Source organism: Sapajus apella, unplaced genomic scaffold, assembly GCF_009761245.1.
Source record: "Sapajus apella isolate SASKATOON/1434 unplaced genomic scaffold, GSC_monkey_1.0 scaffold6, whole genome shotgun sequence".
NCBI classification, from domain to species: Eukaryota; Metazoa; Chordata; class Mammalia; order Primates; family Cebidae; genus Sapajus; species Sapajus apella.
In genome coordinates, this window is record NW_022436946.1 from 75,998,147 (window position 1) to 76,014,559 (window position 16,413).

General features: G+C 31.1%; 1 protein-coding gene across 49 annotated transcripts in view; it reads right to left on the reverse strand.

The window, feature by feature from the left end:
- RIMS1 (regulating synaptic membrane exocytosis 1) overlaps positions 1-16,413 on the reverse strand; it is a 496,468-nt gene that overhangs the window by 132,520 nt on the left and 347,535 nt on the right. For 19 of the 49 annotated variants that reach the window (XM_032275540.1, XM_032275539.1, XM_032275538.1 and 16 more), the window contains 7 exons: positions 15,954-16,125; positions 15,677-15,830; positions 14,203-14,274; positions 9,319-9,475; positions 8,487-8,612; positions 6,836-6,898; positions 1,760-1,849 (listed from right to left, as the gene is read on the reverse strand). In XM_032275540.1, coding sequence (XP_032131431.1) covers positions 1,760-1,849; positions 6,836-6,898; positions 8,487-8,612; positions 9,319-9,475; positions 14,203-14,274; positions 15,677-15,830; positions 15,954-16,125 — 834 coding nt within the window. Of the gene's footprint in view, positions 1-1,759; positions 1,850-2,305; positions 2,420-2,752; positions 2,831-6,835; positions 6,902-8,486; positions 8,613-9,318; positions 9,476-14,202; positions 14,275-15,676; positions 15,831-15,953; positions 16,126-16,413 lie in introns of those variants that run through there. The other 30 variants (XM_032275541.1, XM_032275528.1, XM_032275532.1 and 27 more) reach the window with 7 other exon arrangements.

The window sequence follows — 16,413 nt, forward strand, 5'->3', positions numbered from 1 at the left end:
TTGGACTTTACAACAACCTGTGCAATAACTTTCCCTAGATTGTGTACGGTTGACCTGTTTTAAGGATATTATCTGACAGATTAAATTTACCAACATAGAGATTTATTAACTCTGTGGCTTCAGTGTCACAAGGGAACATATGCTAGACAGGCTTCTCCATAAGAATAGACCTGCACTGTCCAATACAAGAGCCACAAGCCACATGAAGCCATTGAGCCCTGTAATATGGTTAGGTCAGAGTGGGATATGCTGCAAGTACAAAATATCCTTAGTAGCTATGACTTATACTATAATAAAGGGAGTGCAAAATATCTCACTAATGGTTTTAAATGATAATTACATGTGAAAATTATATTTTGAATATACTAGGTTAAATTAAAATTAATTTCATAATTTTAGTGTGGCTACTAGAAAATATTAAAGTAACATCTTGCATTATATCTCTATCAGATAGCACTGATATGGATAATATTAAAAATGTCAGGGTGCTACGGTCAGAAGATTTCACTGACCTGAGAACTTCTATCCTTGTTTTAATACTAACCAGAAACATGTAAGAAAATAATAACTAAACATATTTTAAAATTTTCCTGCTACTCTTGTAATTATTTAGGGGGGTTATATATGACAAAAGAGAATGATAAAACAATTCCAAATGTGATTTTAGAAGAGTATATAATCATAACAACTGAAATTTATATTATAATAGTAAAGGGATACAAAATAGAAATTAAATTTCACTTTTTTCTATTACAAATTTTACAAATATAAAATACACAATTTAAAAGTAAATTTTTAAGACACTAAAAAAAGATATGTACACCTGCACCTATTGTTCAATTCCAGAAATAAGCATTTCAAATAACTGAATAGACTCACATTAGAAATATACCTAAAGAAAAGCTTTAAGTAGCCCCTAAGAAGGAGAAGTAGATTACATTAGTACAACTAAATATTTATTCTTCAGGATTTGTAAATATGTAGTATGCAAGTCTCTTCTGAATGACTTCTAATTAAAAAGAGATAGCAATTATAATAGTTCCATCACAATGGAAAAATTAGATGCTTACAGCTAGGAGACAGTGTAACACATCATCAATGAACACCTTTTAATTAAAATCAGAATTTATTAATTAAAGTTTTAAGCAACATTATCTGTGTACATATATATGTACTTATTTTTGTTAGGCACCAGGAAATCTATGATTAACATACCATTTTTGGTTGTCGAAGTATAATTTAATGTAAAACACTATATCAAAGAGTAGATTGATTAAAAATGAATGTAGATATACAAAGGAAGTATTCTATTAAAAAAATCCTATTATGAGTTTATAAAAGATTGTTGCTTCATCTATAAATACTATTTGTCAGTGGTACTAAGAGTAAAGTGATCCTCCCCTTGGGATAATTCACTGGACCTTATAACATTATCAGCATACTGAAGGCTTCCTGAATAGTGTGTCAATAAAACGACTAAACAGCAACAAAAGGGGAAAAGCAGCAGCCAGAAGCAGTTACAAATTACATCACACTATTTGCGACAACATTCATAGAAATATGTGTATGTGTACCCTTGGGCTTATCCACATATGCATATCTCTACATAGACATATATAATAAGGGAGGGGGAAATGTAGACAGTTAGCAAAGTGAACATGAATGAATAAACCTGTGAGGCTCTCACGAAACAAAACAAAGTGATTGAAAAAATCACCAGTACAAATGATAAGAAATTAAGAAAGTCTTTATTTTATACCTTTCTCGTTCTGGTGAATGCAAACTAGTATCTGGTCTCAAGCAGTTGGTACTAGCACTCCTAGCCCTGTCAAGAAAGGGCTGCAGTTCACTAGTGCCAGTGCATTGCATCCAGTGGTAGAAGAGAAAGACAGAGAAAACAAAGAAAGGAAGACCATGTTAGAGAGTAAAGCATAAAATAATGTCCCCTTTACACAAAATGTAGAATCACTGGGATTCAGTTCATAAGGGTGTGAGAGAGTTGACAGAATGACAGCGTAAAATTTTGTTTAGAAAATGAAACTAAACAAAGATTATGCTTAAATTGCTTTGCATAATTTTTAGAAGTGTCTCAGACTGAAAAATGAGACTAAATCACACCTACTTATGAAAAAAACTGGATACAGAAAGCACTAAAACAAAATGCCTAAAATTTCATTACCAAGAACAGATGCCACACCAAAACAAAATGAAGGACATCAGAGGAGAAATAATTGTACAACTCAACTTTTTTGGTTCACAACAATAGACAAGGGAAATGGAAGATACCACTTCCATATGTTCTTACCTAACCAGTAACTCATCAGTAAATCTCAATACTCTTGAGTTAAAGCATTCATGATGAAGGGGAATGTCCTGTCTAGTCACTGATCTGGTCTTAGTATGTGCAGGCAGAATTGAGCTTCACAAGTTAAAATTACACAAAAATAAAATAAAATAAATAATTAAAATCAACAAGTACAACAATATACAAATAACAAAGCAACTAGAATTTTGATATTTGAGTTAGATTTCATTTAGATAATTATTCTAGTACTAAGTTTTATAGTTAAAATGATTTTAAATGTCATTAATTTGATGTTTCTCATTGTATAATTATTTCAAAAGAAAATACTTTATTAGAATGTAAATTTTCTATTTAATGTTTTATTAGAATGTGAATTTTCTATTTTTAGCAGGCAAGGGATTAGGAATTACTTTATAACTGGGTGGGACTCACTGTTATGGCTCTTACCTGTAAATATTCCACTGAGAACTGCTCTGTAATAAAGGCATCTTGGGAGGTAATGTTTTATAATGCCTAACAAGATGTCTGGAACACAGCAACACAAACATGCAAAAATATATATAAAGCCAATTTTATTAAGATACTCAGAAACTAGAGGCCTATAAAACTATATAGATAAATCTTTTGTCTTTTTTCTCAAAAGAACCACAATAACGATTTGAAGGGAAGACTAAAATTATTAAAATATGAAATCATACACACTTGACTTCATAAGATAATCAAAATTATTATTTAATTATCTGAATTAGAAAAATATCTGCTAACCAAACTCTATGATTATTATTGGTCAATATTTTAATGCACTATTTAATCCCTGATTTAATATTATACCTACTTCTACGGAAGTAAGCAACTCATAGCTAAAAGTAAAAATCAACAACTTTATATAATTTGGCAGTTAAAATATGACTAAAAGAGTTAATGTTCTAAAACAAAACAAAGGATTGACCAGCATTCCAGGGACAAGGCTGGTCATAGTACTAGACTGCAGCAAAGAAACAAAAGAGCAAAAGGCCAAGAAGTGATTCCAGAGGAGCAAGTTATTTTCTACTTATTGGCTTCTGTCTAGATCCAGGCCCAAACACAGGAAATTTACCACTGGAAGAAGGGTGAGATGAGCATACGATGTAAACCAAAACATGGATTTTGAATCGGCAGAAAATTGACCCAATGGCACCTGATTCCTTTAAAAATCTATGAAGGATTCTGGACTGTCTATGCCATGAAGGATAAACCAGGTCCAGCCAATTATTTATTTTTTTGTCATTTAAATAATGTTTCATAAATTTAACTATTAATTCTGAAAATTCACCATCTACTTCAGTTAGCAGTAAAGCACAATCAAGAAGAAAGGGAATAAACATTTATCAAAGACTTCTAAACATCAAACACCTCACTGGTTTAATCATATTTATACTAATGATTAAATCAAAGGAAATCCCTTAAAGCTTCAGTTAAAAAAAGGAATTAATTTTTTTTTTTTTTTTTTTTTTTTTTTTTTAGCAGTAGAGACAGGGTTTCAATGTGTTGGCCAAGCTGGTCTCAAACTCCTGACTGAAGTGATCTGCCTGCCTTTGCCTTCCCATTTTTAAGCACAAACTGAGGACAAATTTTATTGAAACTAAGGATTTAGCCTCCTTTCTTGATGTAGAGTTTTCTTTTCAACTCTTAACCTCAGGCAAATCTATCTTTAGTAATAGGTTTCTATAAAACTTTTCTAAGCATTGCTTCAAAAACGATTTTTTTTTTCAACAATGGGATCAACATAGAATGGGAAACAGCTAGAAAACAGCACAAAATTTATAGTCTGAATGTTCAAGTTCCTGCTTTGACTTTGCCACTTATCGGCTATGACCTGGATAATTCGATTAAGTCTCCAAGCCTGCTTCTACATTCACAAAATGTGGGAAATAACATCCACTTCAGAGGGTATGATAAGAATTCAATGAGATAACAGGTATATAATATCTAGGACACAGCAGGATATAATAAGGCAACTACAGCATTTTCTCTGTAGTACCACTTCCTCAGGATACATTTTACTAAAAAAGGGTTGGGCAATTAAATAATTTGGGAGAAAAGGAACTAAACATTACACAGATTTCTTTAGAACATGACTTCAATATGCTGTGTATATTAAATTTCAAGGTAGACACTTTTATTTGCAAAGTTTCCAAAATATATTCGACTCACAAAATATTTTATTGGTGGAATACTTCATAGTATGAGTTTTCACATTTTTGGAAAAACTAGTTTAGCAGAAGATATGAAATAGACATGATTTTGAATCCTTGCTGTATTCGTTGTCAAATAAACTATCTTAGCTTTTTTCCTCATCGCTAAAATCAGGATAATGATATTCATAACATGTAATTCCTGTCAGGAAATTGACATAAAGTACATTATATACTTAACACTATGCTTGGTATTAAATAAATTTTATTTTCCTTATGTTTACTGAGGACTAGTAAATCCTCAGATTTTATTTTTGAAAATCCTAAGTGAAAATGGTACGATATTTTGAAAGCTTTAGATTTGAGTCACTGATAGTTATATAAATAATAAATTTCAATAATTTATATGAAAGCAAACTATATTATTGATATATTTATACAAAGCTGTGGTTATTTATATGTACTCATGTTGACATTCATTTTTATTCAGATAGAAATTAAATGCTTTTATAAGTACAGAAATATAAACACAGAAGAGATTACATATATATACACATACATATATTTTAACTCATGTTTTCTCTATCTTCAAACTTTTTGCATTACACATTAGAGAATGAAAGACAGGAAGGAGGAAAGACACTGGTGACATACATTTTGCACTGACACACTTGGCTAGCTCAGCTTCTACTTCCTTATTGTCATAGTATTGTTCACAGGACTTGATCTGCCTCGCTGAATACTCATCTATTTTTAAACTGTATACATACAAATATGGTATCTGTTTAAATCAGGAAATGCAAAGTCAACACACAGTCCATTAAACAGGACATATGGAGCTCAGAATTAGCAAAGCATCAATCTTAAAGGTAAGATTGTATAAAATAATGCAACTATGCAACTATATACTAGTATATGTTTTACAAGTACAAAATAAGGGAAAGAAAAAATATTTTTAGCTATTATAATTAGGTGTGAGTGTCCCAGAAATACTCACACATTGAGTGCCAGGCACACACTAGTTGGCTTAAAATATAAGGATCTTTTTGTGTGTGTTTGTTTTGTGTGCAATTTTTTCTTTTGCAGTTTTAGTCACATCAATAGGACTGTGAGAAAACTTTCAGAATTAGTAAAGAAACCATTCTTATTAAGAAATTTTCTGTCAAAAAGAACAACTAATAAAAAACCTAGATAGTTCATGCTTTGACTTTCAGTAGGTTTTTATAATTTGCATGATTTTACATTTTTTTTTTCTCAGGAAGAAGTAATTAATATTTCCTCATTTTTTTCCTGTGGCACTCCAAGCAAACATGACAGTAATCAGTAGCATAATTTTAGAGTGTAAAAATTCAAACAGTTTTTATTAGCCCAATTTTGTTTGCATTATTGGGCAGAACTACGTATTACACAGAGACATACTAAATCATGCTTTTGCCTTTGTATCCCAAGTACTACAGTTATACTTCTTTCCTTTTCTTTCCTCTTGCTTTTCATTGGCTAAAATATTTGAGTTTTATTATAATGTGTTGGTTTGTTTCACTGACTTACTACTTCCTTAACTTCCATATTCATTTCAAGTACACAATAAGTATTTCTAGAATATGTTCCATGAGTAATCTGTAAGAAGTTTTACTTTGGATATGAAATCAAAGATGTAATGAGATTAATATAAAGCATCAGGCTCTAAGCTCCAAGTTAGAAGCAAAAATTTTATCTTTTCTCACTTCTAAAGAGTTATTAATATTGTTACATGCCTTTATGGGAAAGGTTGTACTGCAGCCATTTCTGAAAACTGGTGGGCTGGACAGTTAAGATTAGGTTGAACATCCTCACTTTTTATCAAGAAAGAAGCTGAAGCTCAGCCATTAAAAATGAACTAGTAAAAATGTTATCAAAAGCAAACAGAATATAAAGAACAATAAAATCTGAAATGAAATAATAAAGGCTATAACAGAGCAAACTTACAATTTTGAAACAATGACACTGCCATACACAGATTAGACCTTTTGTGACTAGACAGGAATGTGTGTAGGAAGGTTGGGTGCATTCACAGTGAGCATTCAGAATTTTAATGCAGAAACTGGTTCCTCAGTTTTAGGAATGTAAACAGTCTCAGAGAGACCCACTGGTCTCTGGATTTTTGAATGTACAGATGGCAAAGTAGTCTGCCTGAATCATAAATGAAATATATTTGGAACCTTTTCCATAACCTCAATATAAAACAAAACAAATTTTGAATACTTGGGAAATTTATTTTACCTGCTTATAATAATACCACTAAGGGAGAGACGGAAGAGTAGTAGAATGAAAAGAGAGTCATCACACACAGTCACCATTACCAAATCCCTGTATTTACCTGGTAGTATGTAGGCATTCTGCACTTCGTCCTCGTTTTGCTCTGGGCAGCATAAGAAGCTCACTGCACAGACAGGATGGGTGGTGAGTGAAACAGATAAGTTATGAGACATGGGTTATGCCAATGGTATGCCAATGAAAACATGAAAAGGAAAGAAACCAGATTGTCTGCACTAGCATATTTGCTTGAGAATTTAAACAAAAATAAACATGAAAGCATTTAAAAAATTTAAACAATAAAGTACAAACATTATGGTTGAAATCCTAGCGGTTGCTGATTTGCCATTGTATTTCAAAACGATTTTATAGAATATTAAAACAAAACAAAATTAAATCATCCTCAAATAAGATATAGAAATCTGTTTCCAATGATAGAAAACTGAGTATGTTTTTAAAAATACTATAAATTTGGACTGATGCTAATGGGAACCCTGAACATTTTTATTTCTTTATAGCAAATTAAAGCATGATAGTTTTCTTGTCTATGATAGCCACTGAAAATGCAATATGATATTATGTTTCTTATTAGCCAACTAACAATATAATTGATTAGGACTTTTTAAAATTTAAAATTAGTACTTTTTCTATATCCAAATTAATTTCACTATATTGACTGCCCTGGTCTAGTAGCCCTGTGTTTTCTCTCCTCACCTAAATTGATGGTGGCACAAATGAATGCTGATAAAATAGCCCTCATTCAACTCAAGCTGAGATGTCTGGAATCCTATTCCTCAGAGCAGCTCTTCATCCTGGTACCTATTGTGATTCCATTCTTGAAGGTCACAGCACTACTTTCCACAGTAGGATGGCAGTTAGGTAGATTAAGAAGCTTTACTTGGGTTCTATGTTCTGGACTCCATGGCAAAAAATCATTCAGCACCACTATTATGACCCTACTCCTCACTGAAAGTTTCTCCACTTTAAAACGCCAGAAGAGGATACTCAACAAGGTGGGTATTATAAAACCTTAACTCAGATCCTGAGCTTATAATCAAGCTACTTGTACAGGTATATGGTTACTTTGAGAAGAAAGTCTGTGGGCACGTAGAGCAACAGATTCATAACGTAGACTTATAGTAATTGCTTCCATGAAATATTAGCTCACAAATAAATGCAGAATTAATCTAAGTACATATCCCCATAAGAACCCATCTCAATATTTTGTATTCTATAGATGTTTTCTAGAAAGAGATTTTATGAAAAGAGGCATATAACAGAAACATTATTATTGAAGTTATCATGGAAACTCTGCAATTAACTGTTTTCCAAATGACATGTATCCACAATGTTTTTAATTATATAAATAACATAATTTTTATGATTACTTAATACCTCAAATATTGTGACCCACAAAAAATATTTGAAAATTGCTTATGCAGGCTCCCTTCTATAATTTAGGTCAATATCTAAGTCAACAAGCTGTACCCTTAAAGATAAGCATACTGATTTTTTAAAAGAAATTGCATAATTATAACAATATTAGCCAAATATTTCCTGGATGGCACTTCTATTAGAATATCTTAACAGTTGTTGCTTGAGAGAAGTTCATTCTTGAATGATACTTTTATTCTCTAATGTGCTATGCCACAATATCTGTATATATTAAAACATAACAAAAAATTCATAACATTGAGATCATAATTGACAAATACCTGTCTTGTTCTGATAAATACTGACTATCCACTTCTCTGGCTCTATGATCAACTGGACTTCGGGAGGCATCATGGTGTCTGGTTGGAGAACGTGACCTTCTTATTGGATGAATTTCATCTAAACTCCTAAAATAATTACAAAATTCTTATGTGTATCATCTTCCCAAAACAGGCAGACAGACTATAGGGAAGGAACTGACAGTAACATGCAAATAAACACTGAAAAGTGTTTGCGTCATAACTAAACCTATTTTACCAATGATTTAAGAGTATTAATTTTTTATGAGCTTTTTGCCTGTGGCTGCATTTCTCCAAACTTCTTTCACACTTCTATCAAAAAACAATTTTCATCTGTGTAATTAATTACAATTTCAGGAATGAATATCAGAGTAAGATGAAGTAGAGCACTACATTATAAGCTTTATTTATGTTTCCAAGCATTTAAAGTATTTCCAAGAGACAATCCTAAATCTCTTAAAAGTCCATTCTGTCTCTTGACCTTATCCTCTTAAGATGTTTCTCTTCACAATTCTGATTTGTCACAATTTTTTTCTAACAAGGAATAAAACTAGCAAACGAGTACAAGACAAGTATTCAAAAACAATTACTGGGACATAAACAACTTCTACTTCTTGGGGAATTTCTTCAGATTAAACAATAGACTGCCACATAGGTTAGATAAATCATTTAAAAAAGCATTTTGCCTAGAAACAATTCCAAAAAAAATAATTTGACCAAACTATTTTTTCATTTCAGTTAGTTTTGCAGCAACTTACACTGCATTATAATAAAAATGTACTGTCAGGGACACTGAACTCATTCAAAAGCCTACCTCTGTAATGGCACATTTGGTAAACGTGAACGCGGCCTTCCCTGATCATTGCCGCGATGAGGAGATACTGAACGTGAGCGGTGATGAGTTGTTCTTTGCTGTTCTGGCACAGTTAATGTTGTAGATTTACCTTCTCTAGCACTAGACCTGTAGCCTACTGGCAAGAGTACATACAGAAAAAATTTAGTCAGTATTCTTCTATAATGCAAACATTAACATAGAAATATAAAATTATATTAAAGCAGCCATTGACCGATGAATAATAAATGTCATGCAATCAATATTAATAGCCTTATCTTCAAAAATATTAAGTATACCTACACAGAGTGTAACATATACATGCATTGAAGCAGGTTACAGTTTGGCTCAAAGGTACCATAAAGATACTAATATGAATATGACAGTTGATGCCTCAGACATTATGATGAGTTGGGATACTGTTTTAATTTAAATACTGAATGAGTTCCTGACTTAGTAACAGAAATGAAGCACCTGACAGAAAATTATAGTTGATATACAAGTCAATGCTTGGAAATTTGGTGTCTCTTTAAATTTAAATAAATTCTTCCTTTCAATTTTTATTCTAGAAGATACATTATTTTAGCTGGATTGCAGATGGCCTCATTAATAAGAAAACAAATATTCCAGTTTTAATTAACAAAGAAAAGTAGCAAATCTTCACCATTATACTGATTGTGAATTTTGCAAACCATAAATAATACGACAATTTTCAAATGTAGTATATGACTGAAGATGACTATCACAATAGTACAGAGAAAATGAACCCTTCCAAAGAACCAAACATCAACTCTGCCTTACACATCTGAAACTACTCTGTAATTATTTAAATTATCATAATTAAGATAATATAGTTAAAATATTGCAATTTAAAATAAATGATAACAGCCATTCTTCCTTGAAGTAAAAAGGTTTATATTGTCTCTGATTTGGTTCAGATAAAACAGTAATTTCAAAACCAAAATAATAATGTAGAGTTTAAAATTTTTTCACAAGAGTTACTGTTTTTTATTATCATAAGGAAAATAAAAAATTATGTGGCCAAAGGAAAAAAACTATATTTACAACTACATATAACATACATAAACCATAAATACATTAAATTTAACTAGGAAGCTAAAACTGTTGTTCATTTTTTACTTGATAACTCTTACATTATCTTAAAAATACGTTATAAAACATCATTACTAAAGGCAGACTAATATTCCCTAGCAGTTTATTTACTGTGAATTCATGATCTTAGGCCTAAGTTTAAAGGTCTTTAAACATTTCATTAAGTGTACTTTGACAATATTCAGACCAAAGAAATACAACCATTTTGTCACTCTGTAAGAATATAAGTTTAATAATCATAAATGGTATAATTTATAATTTCAAATACTTTAATTTTTAACATCAAAATATCAACTAAGCTATTGAGTTTCGTGTAAAAAAGTCTGTTGTTCAGGTGTAATATTATATTGTAAGTTTAAGGCTAGAAATTATAATAGGCAAGAAAGAGACCAACTAAATTAATACGTAGTGAATATACTATTAATATCACTCATTTAAAAAAAATGGTGACTGTTTTTAAAGACAGTTAACCCATAGTCTGAATTACTTAAACATTTACTATTTGGTATCAATTATACAATATTTATGGAAGGCCAATATTGACTTATGAGCTCTATTTCAAGATTTCAACAAGTATTCAAGGTACATAAATAGATTTCCTATAATTAATTATTACAGAATAAATCTTAGGGAATTTTGGCATCTTACTGTTAAAGGTGTATAATTAATTTGTTTCTTAGATTCTTTGTCTTTATATAAAAATTAATGTCTCTTTTACTCTATTAAGAAGGGACTTTAAGGAAACAAGTGCCATCTTGAAACTTTTAATATATTAATAACTTTTAATGTAACTTACAAAGTTCTGAATTTATAAAGAGAAAATATACCCAAGGCAATGCATACTATTTTGGTGACTCAAAGTCATTTTGAATATAACTTACATGCTATAATATTCAAAGTTTTAACAGTTGACTCTATAGTGAATGATCTCAAATAAATGTGCATTTAAAGTTCTTTGCGTTTTACCATAATCTGATTTTCTTCACATTATGTTTAATTTATTGTTGACAACATGCACTCTATCTTCAGAACCATGAGTGGGATAAAACTATGTTTTTTTTTTGTTTGTTTGTTTGAGATGGATTCTCGCTCTGTCACCCAGGCTGGAGTGCAATGGTGTGATGGGTTCTCCTGCCTCAGCCTCCTGAGTGGCTGAGATTACAGGTCTGAGCCACCCCACTGGGCTGGGATGAAACTATTTTATGGCAATCCCAATGTTTAATTGGCTCAGAGTTTGAGTTTAGAGATTCTTTTTTCCCGTTTTCTGATTGAAGTTGCTAGATTCCTCACCTCAGATGAGGGCATTCTATATATGGTTATTTTTATTCTTCTTAACCAGCTAAAGTTATTTACTTTAAATAACAATAAGGCTATAACCACAACATTAAAAAAATGTAGGCCTGGTGGTTGCAACAGTTGAAAACCTGCTATATTTCCCTAACTGGAAAAATATAGTAAACACATCAAACAAAAACAGATAATTTCATGTTCTAGAAAAGCCAAGATATTAGGAAATTTAGGTTTTGGCTGTGACAGAACATTTTGTATACAGCTTTTGAGCTTCTTTAGAGAATATACAACCAGGAACTTCCCTGAGTACATTAAACATATATAGAAGATGACTTCCATATCAAAACAAATTTTCTCTTCATACTGGATGCTAGAAAATGTAGAAGCAAATTTGTAACCAACATCTAAAAGTACATGTAATGCACTGTGTTAACTTAGCACCTCACTTTATTTTAGCTTCTTGCCCTTATTATACTGACTCATCTTTCCTCTTCATTTAAAATGTATTGTATATTACTCTGTTACTAGCTATATTTTCCATACAGATACTACCACATAATCACAAGGGATCAATGAAGAGATTATCTGAAAATATTAATGACTTACATGATCTTCTTTAATTTATGAAGACATCTTTGAAACAATATATTACTTCCAGGTTTTATAAGCTACTAGTCAGATTCTATTAAAAGTTTGACTCATTACATTTTAAATGTTAAATAAAAATGAACAATATTATTTGAAATGACAATTTAAAGACTGCTTCTGTATGATAATAGAGATTATGCATGTTTGCAAACACTTCAAAGGACATGGTATATTTCAGTATGGAGTATACTTAGAATTCAGTGCTCCTTGATGGTACACAAGCACTAATCCCATCTGTAGTGGATTCCATAACTCACTTTGACTTCTTACAAGTCATTATCCATGTTGCTTTCCCACAGAAAGAGGAAGAAACTCATTTGAGTGAGCATTTATTTAATTGGCTATGTATTATTCATCATTCACTGTCCTGTCTCATAACAAAAAATATGAGATTTCAGGTGAATAAAATTTAGGAACCACTCACAGAAGTAAATTCTATTTAGGTAAATTGGTAATGACAACAATTAAGACTGATTATTAGTCAAGATTCTTGTTAGAGGTGATAATTTTTCTACCAGGAATAATCTAATTCCTATTTGAATATGCCAAATGAACTTAAATATATAATCACTTTACTCTTTCAATTTCATGACAAACTAATATGCTGTTATATTTGGCATGAACCTTTTGTTGAAAATGTATGTTATTATGGCATTCTAAGAAATAAAAACAGAAAGCAAAAATAAAATTTTCTCCAGTATTATCTAAATCTCTCATCAATACATTGACATTAAAGGTTAATACGTAAGTATATAGATTTTCATAGCACTTTTATTTATTGTTTTAACAGATTTTCTACTTTCACACAGTGATTAAATATTGTATTCTCTGAATTATAGGGAACAAATGAAGCCTGATTTTCAAAAACTCTCCATAATTTTCTCCCAGTTTGAATAAAATTGTATGCAACTCTTCAAACTGAGAAGTTAGTACTGTGGAATCTATCCATTTGAGCAAAACCATTGCCCTCAATTTAAGTGCTTTCATCTGAGGAATTATGTATATGAAGCGCACATATGTGAGTACTGTCTTTAAAAACTGCCTTTAAAATTCACATTTATACATTTTAAGACTCTCCTTAATTTCTTCTTATTTGAATATTTACTTCTCCTCTCATTAGTAACTTTTTTAAAAGTGTAAAATTAGTGCCAAGAAAGTAAATCTTTACTACTTGATTTTACACACTTTTCTGACAAAAGTCAGATGAGAAACATTTAAACCATACAACACCACAAAAATTTTACTAACTTACACAATGACAAAAAGATGTTGACTTCAAATGAATAATCTTTCTAATACGATTATTTTAAAATATATACACACATTCTAGATATAATCAGTGAGGAACACATCACAAAAGCTTGCAGCCATGCCACATGCAATTTTATACCCCGCCATGCACCTTTCTCAGTATATTATTCCATGGAAGACTATATTATTTTCACAAATGGTGGAAGGAAAATCACAGAAATATAACATAAAACACACAATAATGGAATTTTTATTTAATAACCCATCTTTTCAAAATAAAATTCATATTTTCACTTATGCTCAGAGCATTGTGAAATAATAATTTGTTTTACCTAGTTAGCCATGTTTTTATTGAAGAACCTGAATAAAATAAGTGGGAATGCTAATTAGTAGAGATTTAAAACTTTCTTAAGAATTTGAAATGTAAGTCACCATGGAATAATATAATATTGATTTCTCTGTACTATAAATTTTCAGTTTCTTATCCTAAAGAAGTCTAGAAGCTGACAAAGAAAACAAGCAAAGCAGCACAGTGAAGCAGGGCCATGCTCTTCACCTACGCACCTGGAGGAACTACTCCAATACCATCATCAACCTCAAAATCTGAGATGTCACTATCACTGATTCGCTGAGATCCTGCACAACAGTAAGGCAAACAGATACCTCTGTGTCTGGTTGGTTTATGAAATGTAAAGGACATTGTCAAATTTTTTTTAAAAGTGAATTGCTTTACTACTGAAAACTTGTGAAAAATAATACAAAGTAAACACTGAGCTAATTTTTTAAAAAAATGTTTGTTTTTGAAGAATAATATTTTATCAGTATTTTCTCCTTACTACACTGAGGACATACAGAAACAAGGGGACTTTACAGAATAAAATTTTCAGATTAATCTCTTAACTAAAATATTATACTAAAAGCCTGTAGCACAGTATATATAGTACATTGTTTTCTACACAATTAAGTGACTTCCTCTACAGTTCAGAGAGGATAGGGCTGAGTGGAAAGGTTCAGAGACATTTCGTGGCTGGAGCTATATTCAGCCTATGTTATTGAAAAAAATCAAGGCCCTTTATAAAATATTTATGTTTAGCTTCCCAAATTAGTCATTATACTGCATTAAACATTAACTTTGAGGAAATAAATTACTGATCAGGAAAGCATGAACATGAAATATTTAATTATGTGAGAAAAATAATTTAGTTTCAGATTACCAAATGAAGCTTCTTTCAGTTGTTAACTTAAAAATGTAGTTATGACTCAAAAATTACTGAATAAGTACAAAAAATAAAAGCTTTTCCCAATCATTAGATGAACAGCAATAAACATACCTTCTAATGTTTTAAACAATATTTCTTACAAGAACTATTAAAATATCTATCAACTGGCTGGGCATGGTGGCTCACACCTGTAATCCCAGCACTTTGGGAGGTTGAGGTGGGTGGATCAAGAGGTCAGGAGTTCAAGACCAGGCTGGCCAACATGGTGAAACCCTGTCTCTACTAAAAATACAAAAATATATTAGCCGAGCCTGGTGGCATGCACCTGTAAGCCCCAGCTACCCTGGGGCTGAGGCAGTAGAACTGCTTAAACCCAGGAGCTGGAGGATGCAGTGAGCCAAGATTTCGCCACTGTATTTCAGCTTGGACAACAGAGCAAGACTCTGTCTCTGAAAAACAAAAACAAAAACAAAAAAACCCACAAACTATAAAGTTATTAAGACATTACATGTAGCAAACCACCAATGATGATAGAAATTTTTCCATCATTCAATAATCAGCAGCTCAATTGGCTCTGTGCAAGAATTTTAATTCAGAGGTCTTCGGCTTTCAGCTCTGGAATTACTCTGCTATGCTACCTATATTATTTTCATTGTGAAAATGTAGAAATAGTTTTGCCAAGTTTCTTCATAAAGATGAACAATTTTCCAATATTGTGATCTCTAGTAAAACATTTGAAAAAAATCTTGAATTATTAATCACAAATTAGATCATTATAGCATAATTACTATGTGGTAACTAAAAAGACCTTAACCTACTTTGCAGCTTTTTGCTAGAGCTTTCTCCATGAATATGTCGCCTTGGCATGAAAGGTGATGGCTGAGGCAGAGGTAGTGAAGACTCATCATGTGTCTGAAGTTTATACCAATGTGGTTCATCATCTAAAAGCGCTGTCTCCAATTCTATGAGGATCTGAGAGGGTAATTCTCAAATTAAAATCAAGTACCATTATCAAAATGTAATGTAATAGCAATCATAATAAATAACACAAAACTTTATTAACGATTTGACTTTAGTTTTTAAAATATACATCACCTCTCCAAGAAATTCACTTTCTTCTTCTTGTACTCTTGGTTGATCCCATACAGTTATTTCTAACATTCGTTCTCTAAAATCTCTACGATGCACATGTGAATAGACAAAAGTTTGATTCCATTTTGGTTCTAGTATTTTCTTTACTGTTTTGGTCCTCCTTTTACTCTTATCACTGAAAAATAAGTATGTTTTGTAAATGAAAAAGCAAAAGGAAGTATATGCTGCCATCTATTGTAGTTATACGTAAAACTGTCATTGGTATTTATATTATTTTAAATTTATAACTCACTGAAAGTCTATAAAATGATAATAGAATTTAATAATATTCTAACTTCAATTACAATAAAAGTAGTAGTTGTGATTATAGGGACATATACAAAGGTACATTCTAAATAATGTGTCACTATCAAAGACTAATAAACCTATAAACAAGGTAACATTTTTTTTTTAATTGGCAGAT